Genomic DNA, 17,628 nt, shown 5'->3' with positions numbered 1-17,628 from the left:
CAAAATTCAAAATGGCGGACACAATATGGCGGCTGTACACTTCAAATGACGGATTTCATGACCGCAAAACGATTGCAATTGATTTGAAAGTATGGAAAAGATCTTGGGTTTTATGATTTGCGAAGGTCAAACGACTTTTTGGGTTTTAGTCCGCCATATTGGATCCACCATCTTAAATTTCCAAATTTTGAGTGCAGATTCGTAATCAGCGACCCCAAAAACCCTCGAGTACAAAATTTCAAGTCGATAATAAGTAAGGAAAAATATGTGCCGCTAAGGGTTAAGCAGTTCAGTCTTGTCTATTCGGTTTGTCAAAGGTGAAATGAAGCATCACGGGTAATTTCAAATTATCAATGTGATACTGAAAACATTAGTCTTGATTCTCTTGTTATTACACCGCCATTTTTGGTACAGATCTTCCCGTGATTTTGAAACTTAGTCATAAAATTAAATTTATGAGCGAAATATATGTATGCATATCAAAAATCAGTTTTGTATAGCATCCAACTCTATATTTATCCACATTCAAAATTTAAAACAACTGTTCTTTATCGGAACGCAATTTGATTTAATCCCTTCTTCATTCTCATACACAACTATCAGAAACGATATGCTTACTTTGAGTGATCTATACACTGAGCATGATCCCTTGCAATTCTTTCCTGCGACAAATTTTGGCATTTCCATACACCAATATGAATATCACTGATTTTATCGCTAGTTTAATTACACCATCAAACGATTATCTCAAAATAGTGAAATTATAATTTTGCCACTTGTCAAAGTAAATTAATATCGGTTCCCTTGAATAGTGAGCTAGAGTACTTTACTTTTATTTTCGTTAAGTTTTTCTTGTTTTTTATAGCCAATTAAGTGTCGGAGATTCTATCGAGATAAAAAAAATTAAATAAACTGATAAATGATAAATCAAAGGTCCATACACTTTCACAACGTTGTTTTCAATTTCATTAAGCTAATCGACAGATTAGCGACACCTCTAGTTTTGGCGGGTAACATAAAGCTCGCAATCCAAAGAGAAGCCCGCTCACGTTTCCCGTGTTCCCGAATTCGTAGCGCCCTCTGACACGAAATAAGTGTTTCGAACTAATTTTCGAGATTGCATGGTCGGTAAATGCATGTCGGTTACCGATCAATACTCGGCCAGATTTCACATCACGGAGCCAATGAATTGTCATTTGTTTGGCTTCGACTACTGATCTCCATAAACTGCATTCCTGATGCTAAATACGGCAGCGTATCGGTCAGTTACCGACATGCGCTTCCCGATAATGCACTCCGAAAATTAATCCCAATAACCTATTTCGTGTCAAAGGGCGGTATGAAATCGAAAACACGAGCGTGTGAGTTCTATCAGGCATCGCTCTGTGCAATCATCATTTTCTGAATTGGTTGTCAGTAAAATAGATTTTAGGTAGAGAGTGCATCGATCAAATCACGTGATTCGTGACCATTACTCAATGGGGTTACGTCACAAATCACAATCTGAAAGCCCAAACAAATCATTCGACTTACGTGATTTGGGTAGAAACTAATGGGAATTCGACTTGAAGAAAAGTGTGCCTCGAGTATAGAATCCCTAGTTTTTAACCAATGGAAAGACAGGAAAACTAGGGAGATTACACTGAATGCGCATTGAGTGCACACTTTTGCTGTAAGTCAAATTTGCCATAACCTGTTGCATTGGAAATCTGAAAATGAATTAAATTTAAGAAAATTTGTATCCGATGTTGATCATCGCACGATTATAAGGATAAATCGTCAGGTCGAGCAGTTGATTCCAAACACAATAGCTTTAAAAAATATACTTTGCATCTATTTTTGAGATGCATGCAATGTGTTAATCAGTTATTTATATCACTTGTGTGCCGTATCTTTCGCTGGTTATTTTCTGGCTTGAGCCTCCTCAGCTTCAAACGCGATTCTTGATCTCGACAATGTTTTGAATTAAAATCAGAATTTTACTCGATATTAACAATGGACGAAATTCGTTTTCGACTATCTAATCAACTCGAGACACTACAGGTATTTGTTCCGTTCGAATTTTCATTGATCATTCATTTAAAGCGTCAGTTATGAAATAGAAACGCATACAATGACACTTTACATATCTTCCTACCATTTCTGCCCACAATTTATTATGTTTTTCTAAATTTCTTTCGATCATTCAGTCATAGGTATAACCTGCCATAATTCCAATAATATAGTAAGAGAAGCAGTATAAGTTACAGATTTCAATCAAGTCATATTTATTTATAACTTTGCCAAGCACGGGTATACAAATACATCCATTTAGAATAAATTCCAATCCTAATCAAGCAAAATCTTGATTTCATCAATTTCCTCTACATGTTTGAAGGAAACGAAAAACATTTTTTCACATATTTTACCTAAGAAAGTCTCACGTCGAACATTCTTCCAACAAAAAAATCTTATATTTCCACAAAATCTGATTTTCGCAGGTTCAAGCATCAGTGATAGTACAGCAAGGTCAACAAGTGCTTGCGAGATGGATAACACAGGTTCGACAACTGCTGGAGGAATTTTACCAGGGAGAATATGGCCAACGACTAAAAGACTTTGGCCAACAACTGTTGACCTGGGCTCATACCGGGTGGGAACAACTCCAGTTTCAGTATTATTCACTGCAATTCAACCCGCGTGAATTTTATCAACAACTAGCCAACTTGTTTACTGGTGGAGGTATTCTTCCAGGTGTGCATTATCCAACTCTTCCAATAATCAACCTGGTCCTGAGAATCTGCATCTTTATAGTGCGATGCACTCACAGACCGTACGCTTCCCAATTTAGGCTAATGTAATATCATTCTGATCTCTCTTTTGCATATAATCATAATTGAATTTCAACTTATCATTCACATGTCTTTGTTCGAATGCTAGCATTGTTTCAGACTCCTGAAACTTGTGACCAAAGCTTATTCTGCAAAATTGACGAGGCTTATTTAGATGCAAGAACAGTGGGATGATTCAAAGCTGTGTATTTCTAAAAAGTGCCCATTGACATGATTAATGTACCAACCCATTTTTATCTATTCTCTTAATTTCATATGTTCTCAAACTTTTAATTCGCCATTATAGTGATAAAACACTGTACGATTTGGGTTGTTTTGTAACAAGATAAGCAACAGTAATAAATAAGCATAAACTTTTCTGTTCCAGTCCCTGTTTTTTTAATGCAGGTTTGTTATATTTCAGTGTCAAGACGAGAACTAGCCTTTTGTGTTATTGGTCTAACTGCTGGAGGTCTTATAGGGTTTACCACTGGCTTAACTTGTCACCATCCACCACGGCACATGCATCACATGAAAGCCATTATATGTCATCATTATATTGGTATTGAGGTTTGTATTATGAGTACCATTTGGCAAATTTCCAAATTACATTTGGTATGTAATGGTGTCAGAGGTTCTGGTTTAAATGAAAGAAAAGTGATCAAACTTATATTTAGTATTTCGACCAGTAGAAAAATGAAGTAGGTCAAGCATGCGTAAACGGTAGTAGATTGTTACATATCTGGGTTTTCATTTTATGACATGTTTCTCATGCCAATACTTAATTATTATAAAATGACGTTGGAGTCTGGTAAGTCAGAAAGTGAAATCTTGCAACCCCGTACATACTTTTGGTTTTACAATGTTTCTTACATTCTTATGGTTCAACAGGGTGTCACTACGATAGATGACGTGGAAATGCCAGCTATTCAAAAACCTGACGATTTATTAATCCAAGTAAAATCTGCATCTGTGAATGTCGTAGATGCAAAAATATGTTCCGGCTATGCAAGGACGTACAGACAGCATCTTAACTCTGGTGTAAATATACGAGCACTTAACACTGATTTGCATTGTTCAATAAATATGTATTTACAAACTCATTAGAGAATCACAAAAAGACCATTGTTTATCCCATTACTCCGTTGCAGAAACAGAGAGATTTGCCAGTGATAATAGGAAGAGATTGTGCCGGAATAGTGGTTGATATTGGTCCAAGTGTCATAGATTTTGACATTGGTGACGAGGTGTATCTGGCCGTTCCTTCATGGGCGCAAGGTACCATGGCAGAATATTTGGTAGTTTCAGAAACTGTAGTAGCCAGAAGGCCAAAACTTGTAAACTTTGATGCAGCAGCCAGCTTACCGTACAGTGGATGTTTGGCGTGGGATGCCATTGTCAATGAATCTGTGATCGACGAAGGCAATGCTCGAGGAAAGAGGTAATTCTTCAAGGATTTAGTGCAAAAACAAAGTCGAACTATTGTGGAATTTTGAATTTGTCGCTAAAGATAGATAAATGTTAATAACAAAACCGTAATATTATATAAATAAAAACTACCAAACAACTGCTAAATGTGAAGTAACTTGCTGTATTGTTGTAATCGATATAAACATTTCCACAGAATTCTAGTGTATGGTGGGACGACCCCAGTTGGCTGTGTTCTAATTCAGCTAACTAAACTGTGGGGTGGTTACGTTGTTGCGGCTTGTAAACAGCAAGCAATACCTGTTGCTAAAGCTCTGGGAGCCGACGAAGTTATCCCCTTTAACGAATCGAATATAGAAAAGGAATTAGAACTACAAGATAAGTGAGTAAATATGTTATCTTTCAGGCACATTGTCCAGATTCCATGTAAATATGTTGCATAGAATGTTTTGAAAAAGTAACTATTTCAAGAAAATATTATACATTAATAGTTTTTTGAGAGAAAGAAACGCTGACGTGTTTTGTTCAATCTCTATTCGAAAAGTGATTTGTTTCCAGCTTTGGCTGGAAGAAGCAAGCGAAATCAAGAAAAAATTAATCCTTCACTCAGTTCTTCATTTTAAATTCATTATTGCAGATTCGATGCAATCTTTTACACCGGTGGTCCAGAAATTGAAGACTGTATACTGAGAAATCATTTACTACCGCATGGTTCTTACGTATCCACAGTACCAGAACATTTGACATCCGATACGTTAGGATTTGTTTTTGGAAGTATATTTTCCGGATATATCAGAATCAATCTGTTGATACGAGTATGTATTTTATTTATAATATATTCTGCTCTCACGATACATAATACTTCGTGTAATTTGATAGTATTGACAGTGAATAAAATCAAAATATTATTACAAGTGCAGACTAACATAACTTTTTACTGTATGATTACAGTACTTGTTTGGTTTGAAACCAAACCAATGGAACGATGGTTCAAAAATAAACACTGCCAATCTGGATGCATTGCGTCAACTTGTCGATGCAGATCAACTGCAGGCCGTCGTTCATAAAGCTTATGCACCACACAATATTGAACAAGCCTTACATGAAGCATTGAATCCGAACGCTGTCGGTAGCACTATAATTAGATTTCACTGACGCTTACATTATTTACAGGATATACTAATTCATGCCTAGGTGATCCGATAATGGTGTTAAAACTATTGCATACCTTGATAATACAAATATTTTAATGAATTGCCAAACCAGACATTTATAAATTGGACACTATAGAATTCAGGTAATATTTTAATTACCAAGAATCGACGTGGGCGCTGCAAAGCAAATGTTTGGTTTCAGTCCGTCCAATTTTCATTTCAAATTTGCGAGTGTGTCTTCCACGTGACTTCAAAATTGCAATAAACTCCACTTGTAACTAGCTCAATAATGAAAACGGAACTGTTACTGATAACTTTTTTTTATCCTTAACAAAGTTTTTTCTCACAATTACAACACCCAACTGAAATCACTTCATTCAATTACATCTCATTATTATTAACAACGCTCATCTGCCATCACTATTGCGTGATTACGCGGTTCTTCATAATTCGCCAATCATAATGAAAGTAAAAATCAAGCATCAGTGACAATAATATTTCGCAGAAATAATGTTGTGTTATGAAAGTAATAACTGATTATCCCGATCAAATTAAGGACATATTTACAAAAAATGGCTCCTGAAATTCAGGATATAAAAACGGGGGACTGTAATACAAAGTTAAGTTTGTAAATGTTTATAGCATGTTTTATTATGAAATATTTATACATATAAGTAGATATGAAGGAAAGTTTAAGAACTAATCATGAGTCGCCTTAACAAATTATAAACTGTGAATTATTTGAAATTTTGTGCAAACAAAATATATATACATAATGTTTAATATGAAAATATGATGAATTTTTATTTAATTGAAGTTATAGCGGCAGATTTACTGAAATTTTTCGGCACAACATAAATGGCCAACAGCAAACGTACAGACTTCATAATAAATCAAAGGATTCAATTCAGCTAGTAATTCATATCTATAACGGATCATTGTGCATTAGAAAAACTTGTTACTTGGCATAATTATAGTTCGAAATTTAACTTGAATTAGTTTTTCGTGAAAATTGAGAAACACAGGACACGAGTCTTAACAGAGGAATTTATAGTCCTTCTCAGCTGCACGACAAAATTTTGAGATAATGTTCAATTTATTTGGCTTTTCCTCGAAATTTACCTCTTCCAGCAGGTTTGCCTTTTTTTGCTGGCGTCTTTTTGTCATCGGCCTGTTGTGTTAAACAAAAAATGAATCAATTAATACGTCATGTTAAATCTGAATGTTAGATTCTTAAATAAGGAAAGGCAGTATAATCTCGTTAGTGTCAACTCCTAGGGAAAAATGTTGATGCGGTTAATAGTTCCACATCAAACATGAGACGAACGAATCATCAAACATCTAATAAAAATGACTTGTCTTTGTTTATTCAAAAAATTTAACAAACGTTACGAAATTAATATGAAAATTTTGCATAACTTTTATTACATTTTTCATTCTCTAAAGTCTTTCGAAAATAATGTCTCAAGTTTTTTGGCACTAGGATAATATTAACCGCTCTCAAAAGATGGGACGAGAATTTCTCAACGTTATTTTTATTGGTCTCAAATTTCGACTTGTCTTGAAAATTGTGTGACATGAAAGTGTTCGTTTGTTGCGAACCGTACCATAATCTAATAGTTTCCAACTATAATCATTATTTTCATCAAGCTATAAAGATGCATCATATGAAGAACTACTGCAACCCGAAATTTGATTCTTCAGTGATATTTCAGCAAGATAGTTTCCTACTGAAGTATTATTCGTTGGACTGGCATTATCTGGTTGGTCAACTATACTGAGTTGCTTCTGTGCTTTTCACACACAAGAATCACGCATGGAATTCCACGAAGTGGTAATTACATGAACAGCAGTCTAGAAATGTGAGTTTTTCTATAAAATAAATAGTACTGGATGCTCCTATCTTGAAGGAACGATCTTTACAAGACAGACTTTTTTTGAGGCCAGTGTACGCCTTCAATTACATGATGACTCATTAGTTGCAATAGAGTTACATCATTTCGTGGTAGATGCATTACTTCAAAATTGATGTTCAATGCACACTGTGACGTCACACATCAATTTCAAACTGCTATATCTTTGCTAATAAACATCGAATTGAAAAAAGAAAAAATACGTGTCAGTTATTTTTCGACGTTTTATCTGACGGACCTAATGGAATTTTTTATTCAACGACTTAATTATACAAAGTTAGTATGATGTTGACTTGATACATGAAATTCCAAACTTTATACAAATGTTATCCACTTTTACTTGTGCCTGTATCTGTTCTTGTGTATGAAATGACGAGCAATCAAGAGTTTTTTCTGCACCCACCCAAAATTTCAACAGTGAGGAAATGAAGTTACAGTTGAGCAGTAAAATCTGCAAAATGTTCCCGTATTGTTTTTCCTGTCACAAATAATTGCCAGCTCACTACAGAAAACTGTCATGTGCCTGTGCTGTTGAATTGTCACTTTCCACAGACCGAATCAGCCACAGTAGGAAAGCAGATTTGTCCAAACAAGAGTGATGGAATATTTGTTGACACTAAGGTGGTTTTACCGTGTTATGGAAATCCAAGAGATACGTAACAGATTAATGTCTTACCTTTCGCTTGACTGGAGTTGTACTAGGCAATACTTTGAAGAACGAGTCAAGCCGAACCTGAGTAGAAGTACCACGAGCTTTCAATAATTTTTTTGAACCAGATCGAACTCTGTCTTCATTAAACTGCTTATCACCACACAAAAACTTGACCAAGCCTTCCTCGTCTGGGTCTGACCACTTCAGCTGCAAAATAAACAAGTTTTAATCAAGACTTGAAAATTTGTCAGAACCCAAAACTAATTTATAATTTTTCCTACATCTAATTATCTGAAGATTATTGCATAACATAACTACCACTACATACCTCAATATCATTTGCATCCGTAACTTCAGGTTCTTGAAATAATATTCTGGCTTGTTTATAGTTCCAATCAGTTGGTACATGATACTTATTGGTGTCTAAGTTTTCCAAAATCTTCTCAAGAGATCTGTGCGTTTTAATTAGCTCGATAGCTCTCTTTGGACCAATACCTCTGATGCTGTCAGTATAATCACAGCCCAACATTATGCATAGATCAATGAACTGTAAATAACATTTGAAATGGAATTGTCAGGTTGAGATAAACTATATTGCTGTATACACAGCGGTAAGTACCAATCACTGATACTAGCGACATTGTAAATGGCCCTTTCTTCATAGAAAACTGTGTCACCAGAAGAATTGAATTTTCAATTTGTTCTTTTCATGTCAGTCTTATAGTTACCTCGTCTTTATTCAATTCCAGACCCTCCAATACCTTATCATAATAAATCTCTTGTATAGGCATTTTTCTGGCCTCGCTAAACGTCATACGCCGAAGTAGTACATTACATCCAAATGTCAATGCATCCATATCCTCTGTTGCTGTGGCAAAAACTTTACCAGATTTAACCAGAGCGGCACACTGAGCCTCAGCTTCACACGGAGCCTGTATCAATTTGATTATTAATTTCTAAGGTTTAAGACAAATATACATATATACGTTTGTTATTATGTAGTGCCAAAAGCAAAGAAAATACCAAATTTTTTTAGGTAATTCTTACTGCGATACTTAAATTCTACTGCTATCGATTCGTCATGATTTTCTGTAATTAGTGTGATGGAATGTTTTGTACAACACCACTGATGCATACTACTAAAAACGTGAAAATCTTTAAAAACCATAATACTCATAGTAACTTTGAACTTTACACGGCTCTTGAGAAGTATAAAAGTTGCCAAACCCCTCTTTAAAAATTGAATGATTTCTGAGATTGTTATATTTGTGAGAATCTTACATCAATATATGGAACACCCATCAGCGTTAAGAGTTGTTTAGCTTCTTCGGCATGTTGCTTTGTAACTTTAACCAGCCTTCTGTTAAATTTTTGGATGTCCTCGGCATTTCCTAAATGAAAAGATGAATGACATGAGATATGGCAGCCTAGTATACAAATAAATCATTTTTTAAAGCACAGAAAACGTCAAAGGATCGAATCTATTCAGATTACCCGCTGCCTCTGCAACTTCTAAGGCTTTCTGCGCCTCATCTCTCTTTTCCGCACGTTTCGCCAATTCTCCACCTTTTAAGTTTGGTGGTTTACCATCAAATACATAAATGGGCTTTATACCCTGTTCTATAAAGCGCAACGTTCTGTAGAATGTACCCATCAAGTGACTGTAAATACCGTTTAAATTGTTTAATTAATGTTGTTGGACTACATGCTCAAGTTTAAAAGTACTTTAATAATTAATATACAATATTAATTTTCAGTAGCTACGAACATTAGCCAATTAGCTGAATTTTTATCCTGCAATAGTAATTCAAATAACAATATTTCTAATGAAGATAACATTGCAACTATTGTGTCGATAATAATTACAAATATCTACTTCAACAAAAAGTAGCGGGTCCAGAATTTGTGACTGTAGTTTCAATAAGTTTGACCTGATATATACCATTGTTACAGTTTTTTCATAAATTATTGTATTTTACTTCTATCCAAAATCACAACGTACGTATGATTAACGAGCCAAATTGCCAGTATCTATTGCCTTACAAGAATCATGGAAAAAGACATAGAATGAGAGATGAAAAGAAAGACTGAAAAATATATGGAGTAGTGCAAAACAATATGGTCTTCAAAAGACATTGTTAAATGAAATCTAAATACAAACATTTATATATAAATTATGAAAAAAACCTAGTTTGGTATTAATGTATGTATGGAACGAAGTTCCCATTGACAAAATCACTATTTTTGTGAAGGTTTACGGTATTTTAAGTCTTCTGTAAAAATAAAATCCAGCACTTCTAGTCTACCTTGTAGTTTCGCCATCAATAGACGTAAGCTGAGCCCCTTCGCTGCGCACCGCAATGAGAAACTGATAAAGACACATTGATGCATCGATGGCAATCTTACGACCTGCAAAAGTATATGAATAATAGTTAAAAACACACTTGCAACTTGGACCATTCAACAAATTTAAGTGATAATATCAAAAGCTGTAAACGATACACCAAAACTGGTTTTAAAAGAGAATTTCGTATGAGTATAACAATAGGATTCAAAGTTGATTGAAGATATATTTCTGAAACAAGGTGAACTTTGTTATTAATATTAATATTAATATCACATACCAAAATAGTGCTTTATATCTTTTTCCTTCACAGCCGACGGTGCGACGTCTGCGATTAGTTTAGATAATCCCAAAATACCCATGGCTATTGACAATATTGATTCAACTTCAAGAAAGTTGAATATTCTAAAGCAAACGCTAAATTAAACGGACAGAACTCCACAATCAGGTGGCTCTAAACAACATCTGATTATTCACACAATATACACAATATATTCTTCAATTCACGACACAGTGCAAGTAACCGATCACGGCTTCGCTAACCACACTAGCTAACCATTTACCCGCCATTTCAGAAGTCAAGGCTACCAACCGCGCAGCTGTGCATATACAAATTACCTCCCAGTACTGTCAACAATCTTTTATCTCTTTTGCGCTGCTGAGTTTGTCACTAGCACTACCTGTACTCCATCTGTACTCTAGGAAGTTTTGAGGGCTACTAGGTATTTTCGGAACGCGCTTAGAGGATACAGATTCCATCTTGGACACTTATTAAGAATTTGATATATAGGGTGAGTTCCGAAATTAGCTAGCAGCACTAAAATTCCCTAGGACAGAGACAGAGCTAGTCACGAACTGGCTGGCGCAAAAGAGATACGAGATTGTTCACAGCACTGGGAGCTATATATTGTCGGAACGGACTCTCTGTATTCCTACCATATTCCTACTTATAAGTTTCCATAGCCACTGTAAAACGCGTGTGCGGTATCATAACCAAAAAACGTCACCAGCATTGTTTAAGAATACGATACATTCAAAGCATGTGTAGAGTTGCTAAAACGTTAATATTTGAATGAAAAAATTTCAAAAATGGCAAAAGACTACGATTTGATAAAAACGATCGTAGACGATCAAGAGGTTCCCGATTTTTCGGACAAATCGGACGAAGAAGAAGACGTAAGTTGAAAATGCTTTTCGCTATAACCTGATCTCGCACATGATATTAGCAAAACTAAATTTGATTTACTGATATGGTTACATTTTATATACCTATTTCTTTATTACAACAGTTTCTAACCATTATTTCACAAAATAATTTTCCTCGCCGGATTATAATAATGTTTTCGTTATTCGCACTACGGAGTGAACCTGTACAGGTCCCTGTACATGCCTAATGTTTACGTATACCAAATTTTGAGAACTATTATATCGCCACTGGCATTTTCATGAAGTACTGTAGACTTTTGATATTCGAAACCACACAAACACATGAGGTAGGAATCGCGCTGTTGGTATTTGGCTTCATTAAAAGGCTAGAAATGAAACTCTGTTAAAGTGTAGGTAATTTTTTCCCAATCCATGCTTATTTGGGTAGTTTTGGAATGCACCCACTGGTGCTACGACCCTACGCAGATCATGTAAAATCATACAATATTTCAACAAAGTTGCCATTTACAGGTATTCTGTAACCCTGTGACGCCATTAGACAATGGTAACGTAGTTTGTACTTCGTGTGTGTATGCAATATCGTGGGTCGTATGAACTCATAATTCATGTCAAAGATCAGTGAGACGCAAGTATTTGCAGTGCCTGAAGTGATGGATCTAAGTTGACTCTGTGGTATGAATAGCATACCGTTGTGATAAACACTCTTTATTACTAATTCATATTCTGCAGTATCAACCACGTAAGCAAAAGAAACAGGAGAAGAAAGATTTTGACAGTGATTTCCAGTTCATCAGCAATGCCTCTGAATATAATCAAGACACTTGGGATGATCTTAGCAAATACATCAAGCGAAAGGCAAAGACAAAACTTGATGATAAAATACAGAAAGTACGAAAAGAACACGAAGAAGAGGTACGCATCTGGTTATCAATCAAACAATTTAACTTTAGTTCCAACATGCTTGAAAAGGATACAATGGTTTCAAATGCTTTAACCCTCCACAGAACCCAGAACGTCTTTTATGTCCTGTCTTTTATTTCTTATGTTGTCGGTTTTTTTTAAATCTGAAAAAATTGACGTATACTCCTAGGGTCTTTACTGCATGCTCCAATCGTTTTTAGAATGAAATCTATTAAGACTTTTGCAATAGTGATCGGAATTCACACAGTAATTTGCAAGAAAATAATTGACTTTCGTTAAAAAAATGTATCTATGGATTAAATAAATATTAAGAAGAAACATTGTAGAGTTTTAAAGTTCAGACAATGAGCTTTCAGAAAAATATCGTTCATTTACCGCAGCTCAAAAAGTATATGTATTGAAAACAATCAAAAGTGTAATTTTCATCAACATTCTGACTGTTGAAAATATGCTCTTCAACTTCCTTTGCATCCTTTTCATCCTCAGAAGCCTGATAAAAATTTGGAGGCTCTCGTTCACATAAATAATAATAGTAATCAAGTGATGAGCACTTGAAAATAGACAAAAAAAACGGAACAAATAAAATTTACGTACTGTTGCAAAGCGCTAACGCCACGAAACTTCTGGGTCTTTCAGGGCATACAATCAATTTGCATTCTCTACTATTTACCAACAAACTGCCAGACTTCGTCATCTTTTGACTTGAGTCTCCACTACCAATAACTTTTTCTAGAGAGTAGAGCCAGGTTCAGCCCTTCTTGCATTTCAGAGATATTTAATGAGAAAATTAGGTTTGTGTTTCAAAAGACCCAGCGGTACCATGGAGGGTTAACTAATCCTCACTCTCAACAGAATCGAAAACAATAACAGATCATTTCTTCTTCTCCAAGCATTATTTTTTTGAAAACCCTACTATAATTTCAAGTGTCTCATATACGTATACATACTCTTAAATTATTCTTCTATTGTGCAAGCATTGGAAGGTCAGCAAATACATCACAATCCATCGATTTGTTTATTTAGAATGGAACTGAAGACAACCCAATTAAACTAGAACAAGAAGCTGTTGATGAGGAAGGGATTTATCTTTCTGACGATGAGCTTCAAAGAGGTATTTTAAAGGAACAATTTATGTATCACATATTTATCTTGATACACATTAAAGCTTGTGGTACTCAACACAAATTGAGAAGTTCTAACTCGGATTTTGTTTGTATCACTTCCAAGAATTGCTGTAACATTCATCTGTGTTCTAGAATAAGCCATGATTTTCATCTAAACAAGATAATTTCAAAATGCGAAATAAATGGAGAAACAAAAAGTGAGCCAATTGGCTTTCAAATGGCAAATGACGATATTAATTGTACACTATAAATCATTACAGACAACTTCAGAGTGAAAGAAAGAAAGGGTAAAATGAGAAAACAATCTTCCTTAAACAATGATTTGGATTTAATGGACTTTGAAGAGGCTTCAGGTTTTGACGAGCATGCCTCATTCTATCAAATGAATTTATCCAGACCATTACTCAAGGTAAAGACGATTGTAATAATTGATAATACAGTGTTTACCTGCTTGCTAGTGCTGGAATAAGTCGTCTAATCTTGTATTCAACTTGCAGATTGGAAATCGTAAAGATTGATAAGAATTTAAGTCTGATTGTTTCAATGTTAGTTACTTGTTATTTACAGGCTATATCAGCTATGGGTTTTGTGCACCCAACACCAATTCAAGCGGCAACCATTCCTATTGCTTTGATGGGTCGAGATATATGTGGGTGCGCAGCTACTGGCACAGGAAAAACTGCTGCATACATGCTTCCCACTTTGGAAAGATTAATATACAAACCTGCCGAAGGTACAGCAGTATCCAGAGTTCTGGTACTTGTACCAACCAGAGAACTAGGTGTGCAAGTATACCAAGTAACAAAACAATTGGCCCAGTTCACTACTGTTGAAGTTGGATTATCTGTTGGAGGATTAGATGTTAAAGTGCAAGTAAGAGAATCAAATTGGATTGAATAAAACTCAAACTTTCAGCGTAAGCATATTTAGGTATTTACTTATAACGTTGACTTGTTTTTTGATGACTTTTGCTATAGGAATCAGTTTTACGAAAAAGTCCCGACATTGTCATAGCTACCCCTGGACGTTTGATTGATCATTTAACAAATACACCGACATTTGCTCTGGACAGTATTGAAGTGCTCATTTTAGATGAAGCTGATAGGTAAGGAAAAAAAATTCTAATATCAAAAAATGGATATGATAATACTATTTTCAAAGAATATCGTCACAATCTTGGTGTTTATAATCAGCCTACAGATCTGAAACTACTGTCTTCTATGTTATTAAAAATCATTATTTTCCTAGAATGCTTGACGAATATTTTGCTGAGCAAATGAAACATATTGTGAGACAATGCTCGAGAAGTAGGCAGACGATATTATTCTCTGCTACTATGACAGAAGAAGTGAAAGACTTGGCTGCAGTATCTTTGGATAAACCTGTCAAAGTATTTGTCGATAGCAATCAAGATGTTGCGTTTAACTTGAGACAAGAATTTGTTAGGTAAGCTTAAGAATCATTTTTCTAGACAAATCAATTTCTTTTCTTGTTATCTCGTAAAGAATAAAATATTATGATAAGAAACACATTTAGGTATGTATAGTTTTTGGAAACAAAATAGTCCGTAATGTCAATGCTATGTTTATTTTTTCGAATTACATTCCAGGATTCGCAAGGAGAGAGAAGGTGACCGTGAATCTGTTTTAGCCGCTTTGATCTGCAGAACGTTCCATGACCATACTATGGTTTTCGTTCAAACTAAAAAACAAGCACACAGACTTCATATTTTGCTTGGTTTGTTAGGTGTAAAGGTACGTAAAGTATTCAAATTCCAAAGTTAATCAGTTTTTGCCTTACAATGTTGACACATTCTCTTCTATTCATTACTATTAGAAAGCTATCTAATAAATAAATAAGGTGCCCCATGTTTCAATCAAGCATTGTAATTGATTAATGATTATATTGTTTACAAATTGTCTAGGTAGGTGAGCTACACGGTAATTTAACACAACCTCAACGTTTGGAAAATTTAAGGAAATTCAAAGATGAAGAAATTGACGTTCTTTTAGCCACCGATGTTGCAGCGCGTGGTTTAGACATCAGTGGTGTAAAAACAGTTATAAATTTTGTCATGCCTGCTACTATTCAACATTATATTCACAGGTCAGATTACAAATAATATTTATATTTGGTCGGAAATTTTTATCCTATAATGTATGGTATGTCAATTAATATTTTTGCAGAGTCGGACGAACTGCTCGAGCAGGTCGTGCGGGTGTTTCGGTTTCATTGGCTGGTGAGCAGGAACGTTTATTAGTAAAAGAAGTAATCAAACAAGCTAGAAATCCTGTTAAGAATCGAATAATTCCTCCGGATATAATAGAAAAATATAACAAAAGATTGGAAGCACTTGAAAAAAATATCGAAGCCATACTTCAGGAAGAACGTGAAGAGAAAGAATTAGCCAAGATTGAAAATCAAGCCAAAAGAGCAGAAAATATGTTGAAAGGTGACGATAGCAAAGGTCAAAGAGCATGGTTTCAGAATGACAAGGAGAGAAAACTGGAAAAGGGTAAGTAGGAATATTGATCAAATTTTCTGACTGGTAGCCAAATGATCCTATCATTCAATATCCTTGAAGCAATGGATAACACTCCTAACAGATTTATGAACTGTAAGTTGTACCAATTTTTTTTACGAAATAGATAAATTGTTATTAACTGAAAAGAAAGATAAAGGAAAGGGGAAAAAGAAACAGGAAAAAGAACCATCAAACGCAGTTAACGAAAAAGCAAAACAAGCAAAGAGAAAAAATCCTCAAAAAGAAACCGCAGAAGACAGAGCGAACAAAGAAATGGATAAAGTTGCCGCATTTCAGGCAAGATTAGCTAAACGGAATAATAAACAAAAGAAAATCAGATCTGTCGTTGATGACGATATGTATGCGTCTTCTAAAAAACAAGGTGAGTTTACATATAGCTCAATGTACAAAATTATCGTACATGTATTTGACAATAAAAGGTATTTTAATATCGAATGATTATTCTACAGGGTCGTTGAAAAGGTCAAGATCTTCATTCGCTGAAGATTTGACTGACACAAGTAAGAAGGGAGTCAAGAAAATGCGTTACGAGTGAGTTCAATGTTCAAATGAATGCAATTATATTCGTATAAAAACGTTCGATTAGGTCAAGTTGTACTTCACAAAAATTTAACTATAATTCAAAAATCATGTTTTCAGTTTATGCACACTTATCAAATTCGACTTAGTCTAGACTTACAAATATTGGTTTCAAATTAATTAGTATAGAAATAATCATGAAACCTGTTTTTCAGAGCAAATGATAAGAAAAAACAGAAGAAAGGAAAAGCTTTCGGGAATGACAAATCGAAACAGAAACCAGGGAAGCTTTTTGGGAAGCCAGCGGCAGCTAAATCCAAAGGTCAAAAAAGATTCAGAAAGCGTAGATAAAATGTAAGCTGTCTGTGTTATCATAATAATAAAACGATAATCTACAACTATCTTCTACTTTCAATGAGATCGTTCGATAGTGATATGCGACAGGCTTAGTTTCGTAATTTGTTTTATTATAGAACCAATACAATACCTTATTATGTCACAGACCGACAGATAATACGGAATATTTTCAATCTGCCTCTCGATTGAAATATGTACCATCGAGTTCTTTGTTCTATTCGCAGAAGTTACAGTATTGCTTATAAATCGGACGAATATTACTCATTCAATGGTTAATGTAAATAAAATGTTCATCCATTTATGGATGTAAACAATTTTTGATAGAATAGAATATAAAAAATTACTCGTTGAGTGTTTATTCATGAAAATAGAATAATAAAGTTATTCATCTTGCTGTTTTGATATTATTTTTAGTTTTTTATTGAATTTTTCTAAGGTACAAGGTGCAAATTTGGACTTGGAAAAATAGATAATTGATTGTGATAATGATCGATTGAAGATTATTGGCAAGCACGATGGTAAGTACTTTTTCTATATTATTATAATGGGTCTAAAAGTTATATGACGACTATGAGGTCTATGAAAAAGCAAAATACTGTAAAATCTGTCAATAGATACTAAGTTTTTATCTTGTTTTTTATTTTGTAGGTTGCGTAAATACAATAAACACATTCATCCATCATTGTTCACAATT

At 34.6% G+C, this 17,628-nt stretch overlaps 3 protein-coding genes across 6 annotated transcripts; 2 read left to right on the top strand and 1 right to left on the bottom strand.

Moving 5' to 3' along the window:
* The first annotated feature begins 1,686 nt into the window (after nt 1–1,686).
* On the top strand, nt 1,687–5,928 carry LOC124407570 (reticulon-4-interacting protein 1 homolog, mitochondrial-like). Of its 4 annotated transcripts, XM_046883832.1 has the most exons (9): nt 1,687–2,043; nt 2,481–2,733; nt 3,235–3,380; nt 3,702–3,851; nt 3,962–4,088; nt 4,164–4,251; nt 4,435–4,620; nt 4,876–5,053; nt 5,190–5,927. In XM_046883832.1, exons 1-9 carry the CDS (start codon nt 1,996–1,998, stop codon nt 5,391–5,393), a joined length of 1,380 nt encoding a protein of 459 aa, XP_046739788.1. In that variant the 5' UTR covers nt 1,687–1,995; the 3' UTR covers nt 5,394–5,927. The 4 variants fall into 4 exon arrangements, with proteins under 4 accessions (XP_046739788.1, XP_046739787.1, XP_046739786.1 ...); XM_046883831.1 differs by having other exon boundaries at nt 2,481–2,721; nt 3,962–4,251; nt 5,190–5,928; XM_046883830.1 differs by having other exon boundaries at nt 3,968–4,251; nt 5,190–5,928.
* An 11-nt stretch (nt 5,929–5,939) lies between these two features.
* On the bottom strand, nt 5,940–10,789 carry LOC124407571 (flap endonuclease 1). Its single transcript, XM_046883833.1, has 8 exons — nt 10,582–10,789; nt 10,264–10,366; nt 9,452–9,618; nt 9,239–9,348; nt 8,686–8,889; nt 8,286–8,504; nt 7,982–8,164; nt 5,940–6,563 (listed from the first exon to the last, which is right to left on the bottom strand). Exons 1-8 carry the CDS (start codon nt 10,661–10,663, stop codon nt 6,489–6,491), a joined length of 1,143 nt encoding a protein of 380 aa, XP_046739789.1. The 5' UTR covers nt 10,664–10,789; the 3' UTR covers nt 5,940–6,488.
* Nucleotides 10,790–11,264: 475 nt separating this feature from the next.
* Nucleotides 11,265–16,963, top strand: LOC124407569 (probable ATP-dependent RNA helicase DDX27). The gene is made up of 13 exons (XM_046883828.1): nt 11,265–11,477; nt 12,198–12,380; nt 13,413–13,500; nt 13,774–13,922; nt 14,081–14,386; nt 14,491–14,618; nt 14,762–14,959; nt 15,123–15,267; nt 15,438–15,619; nt 15,700–16,028; nt 16,162–16,419; nt 16,508–16,589; nt 16,793–16,963. Exons 1-13 carry the CDS (start codon nt 11,391–11,393, stop codon nt 16,926–16,928), a joined length of 2,271 nt encoding a protein of 756 aa, XP_046739784.1. The 5' UTR covers nt 11,265–11,390; the 3' UTR covers nt 16,929–16,963.
* The last annotated feature ends 665 nt before the right edge of the window (nt 16,964–17,628 follow it).

Source organism: Diprion similis, chromosome 6 (genome assembly GCF_021155765.1).
Source record: "Diprion similis isolate iyDipSimi1 chromosome 6, iyDipSimi1.1, whole genome shotgun sequence".
NCBI classification, from domain to species: Eukaryota; Metazoa; Arthropoda; class Insecta; order Hymenoptera; family Diprionidae; genus Diprion; species Diprion similis.
Note: the sequence above shows the minus strand (reverse complement) of the source record. Positions and strands in the feature narration are given on the sequence as shown.

What these genes read in the sequence shown, in the direction of transcription:
- LOC124407571 (XM_046883833.1), bottom strand. Translation starts at nt 10,663, where the DNA reads ATGGGTATTTTGGGATTATCTAAACTAATCGCAGACGTCGCACCGTCG. An exon ending in ATTGATGGCGAAACTACAAG is followed by an intron (nt 9,619 to 10,263) that starts GTAGACTAGAAG and finishes CGGTATTTACAG; the next exon opens with TCACTTGATGGGTACATTCT. An exon ending in TGGGTGTTCCATATATTGAT is followed by an intron (nt 8,890 to 9,238) that starts GTAAGATTCTCA and finishes AAATTGATACAG; the next exon opens with GCTCCGTGTGAAGCTGAGGC.
- LOC124407570 (XM_046883829.1), top strand. Translation starts at nt 1,996, where the DNA reads ATGGACGAAATTCGTTTTCGACTATCTAATCAACTCGAGACACTACAG. An exon ending in ATCATTATATTGGTATTGAG is followed by an intron (nt 3,381 to 3,701) that starts GTTTGTATTATG and finishes ATGGTTCAACAG; the next exon opens with GGTGTCACTACGATAGATGA. An exon ending in GAATCAATCTGTTGATACGA is followed by an intron (nt 5,054 to 5,189) that starts GTATGTATTTTA and finishes GTATGATTACAG; the next exon opens with TACTTGTTTGGTTTGAAACC.
- LOC124407569 (XM_046883828.1), top strand. Translation starts at nt 11,391, where the DNA reads ATGGCAAAAGACTACGATTTGATAAAAACGATCGTAGACGATCAAGAG. An exon ending in TGACGATGAGCTTCAAAGAG is followed by an intron (nt 13,501 to 13,773) that starts GTATTTTAAAGG and finishes AAATCATTACAG; the next exon opens with ACAACTTCAGAGTGAAAGAA. An exon ending in TTGAGACAAGAATTTGTTAG is followed by an intron (nt 14,960 to 15,122) that starts GTAAGCTTAAGA and finishes ATTACATTCCAG; the next exon opens with GATTCGCAAGGAGAGAGAAG.